At 48.6% G+C, this 10,231-nt stretch overlaps 1 protein-coding gene across 1 annotated transcript; it reads left to right on the forward strand.

Annotated features, from left to right (window-relative positions):
- Positions 1 to 5,577: 5,577 nt before the first annotated feature.
- On the forward strand, positions 5,578 to 9,542 carry MAFB (MAF bZIP transcription factor B). Its single transcript, XM_053250596.1, has 2 exons — positions 5,578 to 7,105; positions 7,540 to 9,542. The coding sequence occupies exons 1-2, from the start codon at positions 6,150 to 6,152 to the stop codon at positions 7,628 to 7,630; spliced, it is 1,047 nt and encodes a 348-aa protein (XP_053106571.1). The 5' UTR covers positions 5,578 to 6,149; the 3' UTR covers positions 7,631 to 9,542.
- Positions 9,543 to 10,231: the final 689 nt, after the last annotated feature.

The raw sequence follows: 10,231 nt of genomic DNA on the forward strand, positions 1-10,231 counted from the left end.
CAGCCTTCTGCTCTTCCCAGAGCAGCTCCATCCCCTGAGGAAGCGCTCACACTTCTAGTCTCCCAGTCATATGCAACTAGGCTCGGAGCCTTCGACGTCTCACTCAGATAACATCCTACCTCGTCGGATCTATAACCTCGGATTCGGCTTCCTTGCTAGTGACCCCATACTTGTTCACTGGATCTCAGAAGGGTTCTGAATTCAAGCACTTTGGTTTCACTGGGCTGTAGATCAGGTCACGGCGTGAACCCAGCCCCTTTTAGCAGACCCCAAGTTAGAGTCCAACAAGCCGAGCCACAAGCCACTAGAGCGGAATGTAGGGGCTATATATAGGGGTATAGGCAGCTTGAATCAGGACTCCCACCCTAATCCTATATTCAGGACACGGAAGTCAATGCTTAAATACAGTGAAATCATTTCAGTGAAATCATTCGGATTTACTTTCACGAGATATCTTTTCTATCAGGGTGCTCTCTCCAGGTAAATGTAAAATCCAATGCGAAACTGTATCCACTGCTAAAATGAATGGAAGCGCTGCTTTTGCGCATCTTCCTTTAGTTTAAAAGAGAGCTTGCGCAAAAGAACAGTTTCCGGGTGGTCCCGCTATATACTCCACACGGGAGCGCGCTTTAAACAGCTTGCACTGTGATCCATATTATGCCGACACAGTTCAATGGGACTTACTCTCAAGTCAGAGCCTAGGATCGCAACCATACTGGTGAGGAGGGGGGAGGGCGTTTCGGAAACCACCTTCCAACTAAGGCTGGGATTTAAAACATGCGCCACTTGGATGGAAATCCCAAGAAATCAGTGGGAGTTACTTCCAAGTAATCCTGTTTAGAATCTCTGTGTGTGTGTGTGTGACTGTGCGCGCGCGATCCACACACCATTGAGTATTATGGTAAAATTCCCATATATTTTAATGCCCTGCGATTGCGCAGTGACTGGGCACAATCCAGGCCAAGTGAGTCACGTTGAAGTGACTGCAGTGGGAGAGATTTACGTGCCTGCGCAACCCGCTCATTGCAATCAATGGGGCTAAAAATTGCTTACGTTTGGTTAGAAAATGCCCTATGTGGTTAGGGACTCAGATGCCCACCAGCTTCGAGTTTAGTAGGCTTGCCTGGTTTATGGTGGATCGGGCTTTGAGCCATTTTCACTCTTACTAATCCCAATCTGGATAAAGGCCCAGGAGGGATATTTCCGTGCCCTCTATAATTCTGGGGCTGATTAAAGTTTTGTCGTGACTGACATTAAAAAGCATCCAATAAACTAAACCAGCCTTTAAATGCGAAAACTGCAGAGCGCCTAGGCTCAAATTTCTAGCAAAACCGATGGGTGTTTTGTTTTGTTTTAAATGATCCCACGTTTTGTGGGATGTCTTTTAAACCCTTAATGGGGAGGGATAAAAATGCCTGTAAAACAGACCCTTTGCAGCTGTCAAGATAGTTTATGAGGACCGAGAACGGCTCTGTGCAAAGCAAACGGAGGCGCACCCCTTCGCAAAGAGAGACAGGGCAGGGGGCGAAAACGCGAGGAAGAAAAGAAATATCCAAGATTAAGCAGAGCTGTGCAATATATCCCGCAGGGAAAGCAACCGATCAGCTCTTCTTCCTCAGCCTTTCAGGCTGTTCCCCTTGCCAAGGATTCCTTCCCCAAACGGCCTCTAGAAACACACTTGCCCAAATCCCCTCCGGACTTGGTCGCTCTGTGTCTTTCTTGCCCTAGCAGACGCGCGTTTGCAAAGGGCTCTGGAGTTTCCCTTCCCTCGCCAGAAATGCGCAGCGAGGTCTTTTGAATTATGAATGCTTAAACCGGATGCACGTGAAAAGCTGAGCTCCCCCGGATCACCCTCTCCCTTGCAAGTGAGGATGAAACAACTCAGCAGATCATGGCGGGGTGGGGGGGAGGCGGAGGGGCGGCTTTCAAGTCCAGTACGGGGAAACTTCTCCCTTCAGGTAAGGAAGGAATAGTTGGGCTCTCTCTCCTTCCTTGGAGATGCTGCCTTTAACAGCTGCCTGGAACATCAACGCTTTTTTCCTTAGACAAACTCCAGCATTTCTTTCTAGGCTCCCCTTCGATTCCTCACCTCCGGATTCTGCAATCCACAAATGTCTTTTGGGCTATAGCATTTTACCTTTGCCTTTCAGAAAGAGTCTCTTTTGTTATTCTCTCTCTCTTTCTCATGCATAAAAACTCTCTCTCTCTCTCTCTATCCCTTGTGTGTGTGCACATACACACATACTATAAGATTACGCCGAGGCTGAGAGGCCCCGATTCACAGGCCAACTGCGGTTGCAGTGCCAAACACACTCGCTGGGAAGTAAGAGCTCCAAGGAACTCTGTGAAGTTACTTCTGAGGAGAGCAGACCAGCTTGGGATCGGTCCGTCTGCTAAAGGATTTGAAACAGAGGGAAATTATTAGACAGGCAGAAGTGAAGAATCTCCAGATTCTCCTGCAGCCTCTCTTCCTAAGCATGTTTACCTGGAAAGAAGCCCCACTGTGATCAATGGGACTTATCTCTAGGAAGGGTGCATAGGATTGCGCCTTAAGGCTGAAATCCTGTACACACTTGCTTGGGTGTAAGACGTACTGAGCACAATGTACTTGCTTCTGAATAAACATACATAGGATTGTGCGGTTAGTCTGTTAAGGCAGCGATCTTAGGCTACCCGAAGATCTACAGCTATCCTAAGGATGCCTGCAAGGAACAGGAACCAAGGTGGTACAAATCGCCCTCTAGAAAGGCTCCAAATGAATTTAGTGCTATCTCCCCAAACTCGCTGTACTTGAAAGGAAGCCCCGATCCTAAAAACATTGCCTTAGGATTTAAATCCTATTGATTTCTATGGCATTTACTTCCATCTAAATTTGCTAAAAACGTGGGAGAGAGGAGGGAATCTCCCGGTTCTACTGAAGTAAATGGAACACCCCTAGTTTAATGAGTTTAAATGCGTCTGATTCTGAACGGGGCTGTGATCTTTGTGAAGCAGTCGCAGAGACTCCCCACATACTTTATTTTCACACAGCGTGTTGCGGGTTCCTGCGTGTAAATTCACTCCCATCCTTATCTTCTGATTTAACTAGGATGCACGGAACGGACGGGGCTGTAAGGCAATAGCCCTCTAGGATCCCTTGCTAAGAGCAGCCACAGCGGAATCTGAACTCGGATCTCTCCTGATTGCTTTTCAGCGGAATCCTCCGGGGTCCAGACATTGACCCAATTAGAAAAGGACCAAGAGCCCCCCCCCCACCTCCCTGTGATTCAGGGGCACTGGGGGGGGATGGGGAGGGATGCTTTATCTCTCTGGGAAACACGATTAAACTCAACACAATCTGGGAGTATTTCAAGCCCGGAAAGGTGGGACGATGAAGGCTGCAAAGCTGTCTGCGCGTTTGTTTGGAAGCAAATTCCGCTGATGCTACAAGTAAACATGCACAGAAGTGTCCTGCATGGAGGATTTCTGGACCAAGTACACGTGGAAGGGAAAAAGTGTTCTCTTGAGTTGGGGGAAGTCCGTGTTCTGTCGATGTTCGCGGGAGAAATGCAAAAGACACCCGCAGCCCTGACCTTTCTTTCCTCTCTTAGCCAGACAAACGCCATACTCAGAGCGCCTGAAGCAGCTCAACAACGGAAGCGGGGCTTACCCCAAATTCCTCCTAGTATTCTGGCTCCCTCTCCCGATTCGACCGATGCCCTTTGGGTTAAGCGACCACAACAGGTGGATGGCCCCCAACTCCATTCTCTTTCTTTAGCTTCGCGCGGGCCTGCATTTCTTTCACGCTTTCTCCTTCCTCACGAAACAATGAGATCTTAAGAGAAGGATATTTTCTAACAGGCGGATCACTTGGTTCTTCGCAAGCAACTGGACTGCAAGGCCACTGGCTGCCACGTGAAAAGTGTCCCGCGGGATCGCAAGTTCCCTTGATGTGAAATCCGCGCGCTCCCCCCCCCCTTATTCCTCCAGCTCCAAGTACCTTCGTATCGCGGTCACGCGTTCCTATTGCTTCCCATGGAACTTGAGTGAGCATCTTTAGGGCAGAGAGATGCTAAGTGGCACACTCGCTCGCCATCCCCTCTCCACTGCAATTAACTGCACTTGTTTGGAAACCAGGACGCTAGGCCTGAGATCATATAAATTGAGACACCTTCGCTGCTACGTTAAGACGTAGACAAAGATTCTAAAATCCGAATAACCATTTTGCATTCTACATTCCATCACACCCGGGCTCGGATAAAGAGAGAATCCCGGTGTCCTGTCCGCTGAAAGCTTTGAATATCGTATTAAAGGGGGGGGACCTTCTGCATTTTTAATTAAGAGGAATCCTCATCTTCGACAGAAAAGCATCAGAGTCACAGATCTTTTGATCAATCGGAATAGTCTAAAGATATTATATTAATGCACGGGAAAGAAAACTCATTTTCTGTGCGAAGGTGGCGGGAGGTGAGGAATGGTCTCTTGGATATAAACTGCTGTTTGCGAGCAGGAACCGGCTCTCGGTACAACAAGCCCACTTCAAAAGTCCCCGCAGTTTCTACTTCTCGCACCCCGATGCCTTCCCTTTTCACCCAGACCATATTTTTCTCCTCGGTGCTATTCTCCACATGTCCACTTGGAGTCGCGCTTTATGTCCGTTTGGAGCAGAGGAGCCGGAAAAAAGCAGCGAAGGAGCGCCTTAATCTCCCTTAATCGTTACAAAATGTTCAAACAAAAACACTGTTGGTGGAACCCCCCCTCCTCCCCCCCGCAAAAAAATCTTGCAAAATGAGTTCTTCTTTGCATGCAGTCACTCGCGGAGAAGGGGAAATCACAGAGCGTCTCCAGAACAGAAAGGCAGTTCTAATTCCCCTTCTCCTCTTCACCCTGCTCAGAAATTTCAGCGCTTCTATTTTTCTGTTGTTTTAAAAGTGATTTCTAACTCGGGGTGTCACTCTGTATGTGCGATGTCACGCCCTCTACAATTTACATAACTAACACATTTGGGTCATCTTAAACATTACTTAGACGTGCTTTCCCGGCACAGCTCACCCTGCTCTGTTCAATAGAAGACCCGCACACACGCAGGCGTGCACACAGATCACAACTTTCCCCTACTTTCCTGTGTATAAACACTTCCCCTCCCCCAGACACAAGACCAAGTTGCATCTGATCGCCTTGACTTTTGTAGTCCCAAGTGATTCCTTTGTTTCCTTTAATATATCTGGACAGGGGAGCGGGGGAGAGAGGAAGAAGAGAGAACCAACAAACCACCCTAAACGGAGGGGGCCGGGGCAATGCTGTGCAAACGGCAAAGCCATAGACAGGCACGGAAAGAGACTGGGAAGATTAAAACATGAAAGACCAACATGGGTGCTGCAAGAGCTTGTTCGCCAGCTGCTAGTCAGCTGACTGGCTGGGAGCTGTCACCCTCTTTCAAGCCTGGCTCCGCCCCCGGCTACCCCAGGAACTCCGCGTCCAAGCCGCGGTTGGCCAGCCCGCTCAGGAGGCCCCGCCTTTCTCTGGAGTGTCATCGAAGCCACTAATATAAGTAGCTAAGAGGGGCGGCTTGGCAAATCACAGCTGTTCACTCAGCGCTGGAGGCTGCGGCGGGGAGGCGAGCGCAGCCCGTCGCCTGCGCTATTTCCCCTCTCTTCCTCCCTCCCGTCCCTCCCTCCCCGCGCCAGCCCAACTGCGATCCAGTCACCCACTCTCTCTCCTCGCAGCTAAGCCAGCGAAAAGTTGTTCCTCGCTCCATCGAAGAAAAGCCGGACTTACAAAACACAAGCCAGCAGCCGATTGTTGTTTTTCTGCAGGGGTGGGGGAAGAGAGCGAGCGAGCGAGAGAGAGAGAGAGAGGCAGCTTTGCAGATTTCTTCCCCCCCTCGTTTGCCTTTTCTCCCCGCTTTTGCCAGCGGATTTCTGGCAAGCGGGAGAGGAGCTTGGCAGCTGGCTGTTTTGCATTGCAGCAGTGGAGGAGAGAAGCCATCGCCGCGCTGAGCGCGCCTCTCCTGCAGCTGGGCTGGGCTGCGGTGAGGCGGAGGAGAGAAAGTTTCTTCGGGCTGGCTGGCACCGGGGCGGCGTGGACGCTGGAGTGAGGCCGCGAGCGAGCGAAGCCTTCTCCTCCCTTCACCGGGAGAGGAGCCTCTCCCCACCCCGCCCCACTGCGTGATGGCTGGCGAGCTGAGCATCGGCCCCGAGCTGCCCACCAGCCCCCTGGCCATGGAGTACGTCAACGACTTCGACCTGATGAAATTCGACGTCAAGAAGGAGCCCCTGGGCAGAACCGACCGCTCAGGCCGCCACTGCACGCGCCTCCAGCCGGCCGGCTCGGTCTCCTCCACCCCCATCAGTACCCCGTGCAGCTCGGTGCCCTCCTCGCCCAGCTTCAGCCCCACCGAGCAGAAGACGCACCTGGAGGACCTCTACTGGATGGCCAACAGCTACCAGCCGATGAACCCCGAGGCGCTCAACCTCACCCCGGAGGACGCAGTGGAGGCGCTGATCGGGTCCCACCAAGTGCCCCAGCAGCTGCAGAGTTTCGAGAGCTTCCGGGCCGCCGCCCACCATCACCACCATCACCACCACCAGCACCACCACCACCAGTACCCCGGCGTCACCCACGAAGACCTCTCGGGCAACGGGCACCCGCACCACCATCACCACCCGCACCATCACCAGGCGTCCCCGACCCCTTCCAACGCCTCCAGCGCTTCCCAGCAGCTACAGACGCACCAGCCGCACCCCTCGTCCTCCTCCTCCTCGTCCTCCAGCAGCGTGGAGGACAGGTTCTCCGATGACCAGCTGGTCTCCATGTCGGTGCGGGAGCTCAACCGGCACCTGCGGGGCTTCACCAAGGACGAGGTGATCCGCCTCAAGCAGAAGAGGAGGACCTTGAAGAACAGAGGCTATGCCCAGTCTTGCAGGTACAAGCGGGTGCAGCAGAAGCACCACCTGGAGAACGAGAAGACCCAGCTGATCCAGCAGGTGGAACAGCTCAAGCAAGAAGTCACCCGCCTGGCCAGAGAAAGAGACGCCTACAAGCTCAAGTGCGAGAAACTGGCCAGTAATGGCTTCCGAGAGGCCGGATCCACCAGTGACAACCCGTCTTCTCCTGAGTTCTTCATGTGAGTCCTTTAAAAAAAAAAAAAAACCCACCCAAACGAGATCCCACCCACCCCCACTCGTCCCCTCCCCCATCCTCTGACATCTCCATCTATCTACCCTCTTGAGCAGAGAGAAGAATAATCGAGAGGCCTGGGGCTGGGGGGGTTGCCTGTTATCCGTGACTGTGCTATCTAGTTGCAGCGTCTTGTCTTACTCTAGATTAGCTGTGACGGTCGGCGGGGGAGGGGAGGGGATGCAACTTTTCCTCTTAAGTTGGCCCGCGAGAGAAGAAATAGATGGGGAGGGGAAAGAAAAGAACTGTCTTTAAAAAAAAAACCCATGTTTTATACCAATCGATTGCTTGCTTGTAGAACTTTAACATGGACTTTGCGAAACAAAGGGATGGGCACTGGACAAGCCGTCTAGAATATCTGCTTTGGATTTTTTTTTTAAGGGAAGGAAGAAATCAGAGGGAGAAATGCACAACTGACCTGGAAAAAGAGAGAGACAATATATGCAAACTCCTCATATATTGCCTGCCTTGAAAGCAAGAATGACAAAATTCAGATGGGACATTTCCATGCGAGAGAGGAAAGGGCGAGAAAGGAAAAAAAAAAAGAAAGAACCCTCCTCAGTTTTATTGCCTGCTTGATTATATAGAAGAAGAAGAAAAAATACGAAAAATCTGCATTAAAAATATTAATCCTGCATGCTGGACATGTATGGTAACTTCTATTTTGTACCATTTTCTTGTTTAAACTTTTCGCATGTCGTTGATCATCGATCATAGCTTCCCCCCCTCCTGTTGTTACAGTTCATTTGTGTCTTTTTTTTTCATTGAGTAAGAAAATGTCACGAGTTATATATAAAAAGCCCTCTTTCTACTGCTCGTGCAACTGTTTGTTCATATTCTGTCTTGTTTTTCTCTTATAATCTGGGGGCCCAATCCCCCAGGAAGTTCTCCTGTGCCACTTCCATTGAAATGAATGGGGCTTGCTGCGAAAGAGCGCAGCTCGTGGATTGGGCCCTCTCTTAGCTTGTAAATAACAGCCACATCCACCCACACAGGGAAGACACGAGAAGAACATTTCAGCAGGCTGGTTTTCGATGGTTTGGGTCGTTCTTTATGACAAATAATAAATTACAAAAAGAGAGAGACAAATTCTGGGCATTTTGCATTCAGAAAACAACTTTGTATATTTGGTGCACTTTTAAAAGTTGTAACTTTTTTTTTAAGATTTAGTTTTCATTTTGGTTTTTGTTGGGGCAGAAAGTGACAAGCCTAACTTCTTGACACCCCTATCTTCAGTACACTTGGGAGCAAAGTCTACCCAAATCAATGAGGCTGGTGTTGACGTCTGTGCTTTTAGTTAGAACCCAGCTCCGTTGAAACAAATTCGACTTAACTTCCAAGGAAATATGTTTAGGGGTGTTCTTCAGAAAGAGAGAGAGAGAAAATCAGTAACCCAGGAAGTATATTATTTAAAGTGGCAGTGGGTGAATTCGAGGTTGGATCTTCACAGGGCAGTCTACCACTCAGCCGTCTTCCGTTGGGGCCACCTGGTTTTATCATACACTCAGGAAATCAAAAGAGAGGTTAGGACTTGCCATTTACGTTTTTTGTTCTCCCCCCAACCCAAGCGCCCCCCAGAGCCAGCAACAATTGGCCGCTTCATTTTTTTTAGCGCAGAGAGATGCGAGTCAATTTCAGTATCTGCGTCCGTAGCAGCTCACGTGCTTGCGTTCTGATTGGAGTTAAGTTGATCAGTGGAAGAGTATGAATGAAATCTGAATGCGTAGAAAACGGCTCTTTTTTTTTTATTTTTTTAAAGTTCGTTCCAGAGAGAGACTTCACTTTTCAAGTGTATTATTTTGCAGTGTTTAATCTGCTTCTTCATGGAGCCAGTGAAAATTTAGCCAAATTTGTTCGCATCTGATAACGGTAGTAATAGTTAGCAGTCTTATGGGTGTTTTGGTTTTTCTTTTTCTTTTTTCCTCCTGCAGGTCAGTTAAAGGATTTTATGTTGCACTGACAAAAATACCAAAATGAAAACTTTTTATTTTTTAGTTTTCTTTTAGGGATTGCTGGCACTGCTGGCCGGATGCATTTTAAGTTTGTATTAGTTTATAAATTAACAGTAATACCAAGAATCGTAATAAATGAAGAGCATGGTGCTTGCCGTTTTAAATATTGTGGATATTAGTAATGCATCAGAAAATACCCTCGAGCTTTTGGGTTATTATGGATATTCAACTGTGTTGAAGTCGCAACATTACAGCAGCAGGGGGAAAAAGTATTTGTTTTTATTTCATGTAAAAGTTCTGAAGGGATCAATTTCAAATCCAGCTTATGATATGAAAAATATTAAAAAAAACACCTCTTGGTCTTATTGTAGTTTTATTCAGACTGGTTTCTGGTTTTTTGTTATTAAAATTGTTTCCTATTTTGCCTACTAATATCATTGAAATGGCATTTTCTTTGGAGGGTGCGCTTTTGGTGGCACTTGTGGGTTGAATTTGTGGGGCAGGGGAAGTGTTCATTATTAGTCCAACCTCATCCAGCCAGGTGGGCTGTATAGTATGATTTCATGGTGGTGGGGAGTTCTTCCACTCCAGTCCACAAGCTGGTTAAGTTGCAGTATGTTGAGGGGTGGGGAGTAAACATCATGCAATTTGAGCTTATCTATATTTCCTGGAAGTGAGTCCCATTATGTTTAGTGGGACATAATTCCATATTAGTGTGCACTGGATTGCAACTTTGGTCCCTGGGCCCTTAATAGGTCTAAAATCCTATAACCAAATACTGCAGCTTAGCTTAGGTCAAAAGAGTCACACACACACACACACACCACACCCCAATCCCAACCATTGATCTCTGACACTTCCCCTCATTTTCTAGTATTCCACATTTTCTGAAACTGAAAGGCACCCTGATCCTAAGCACATTTATCTGTCACTGATCTAAGGAGAGCTTCCACTTGAAAGGTGCTCAGGACCAGGGGTGGAATGTCAAAATCCTCTCCCACTTACAATGGTGACTCCACATCCTTAACAGGAGTTTCACAACCCTGGGGTAGATTCCAAGAGAATTTACTTAAACTGCTGCTATGAAACTTCAGCCCTGAAGACCTTGGGGCTAAACTACC

This window comes from Hemicordylus capensis, chromosome 4 (assembly GCF_027244095.1).
Source record: "Hemicordylus capensis ecotype Gifberg chromosome 4, rHemCap1.1.pri, whole genome shotgun sequence".
Lineage (NCBI taxonomy): Eukaryota > Metazoa > Chordata > Lepidosauria > Squamata > Cordylidae > Hemicordylus > Hemicordylus capensis.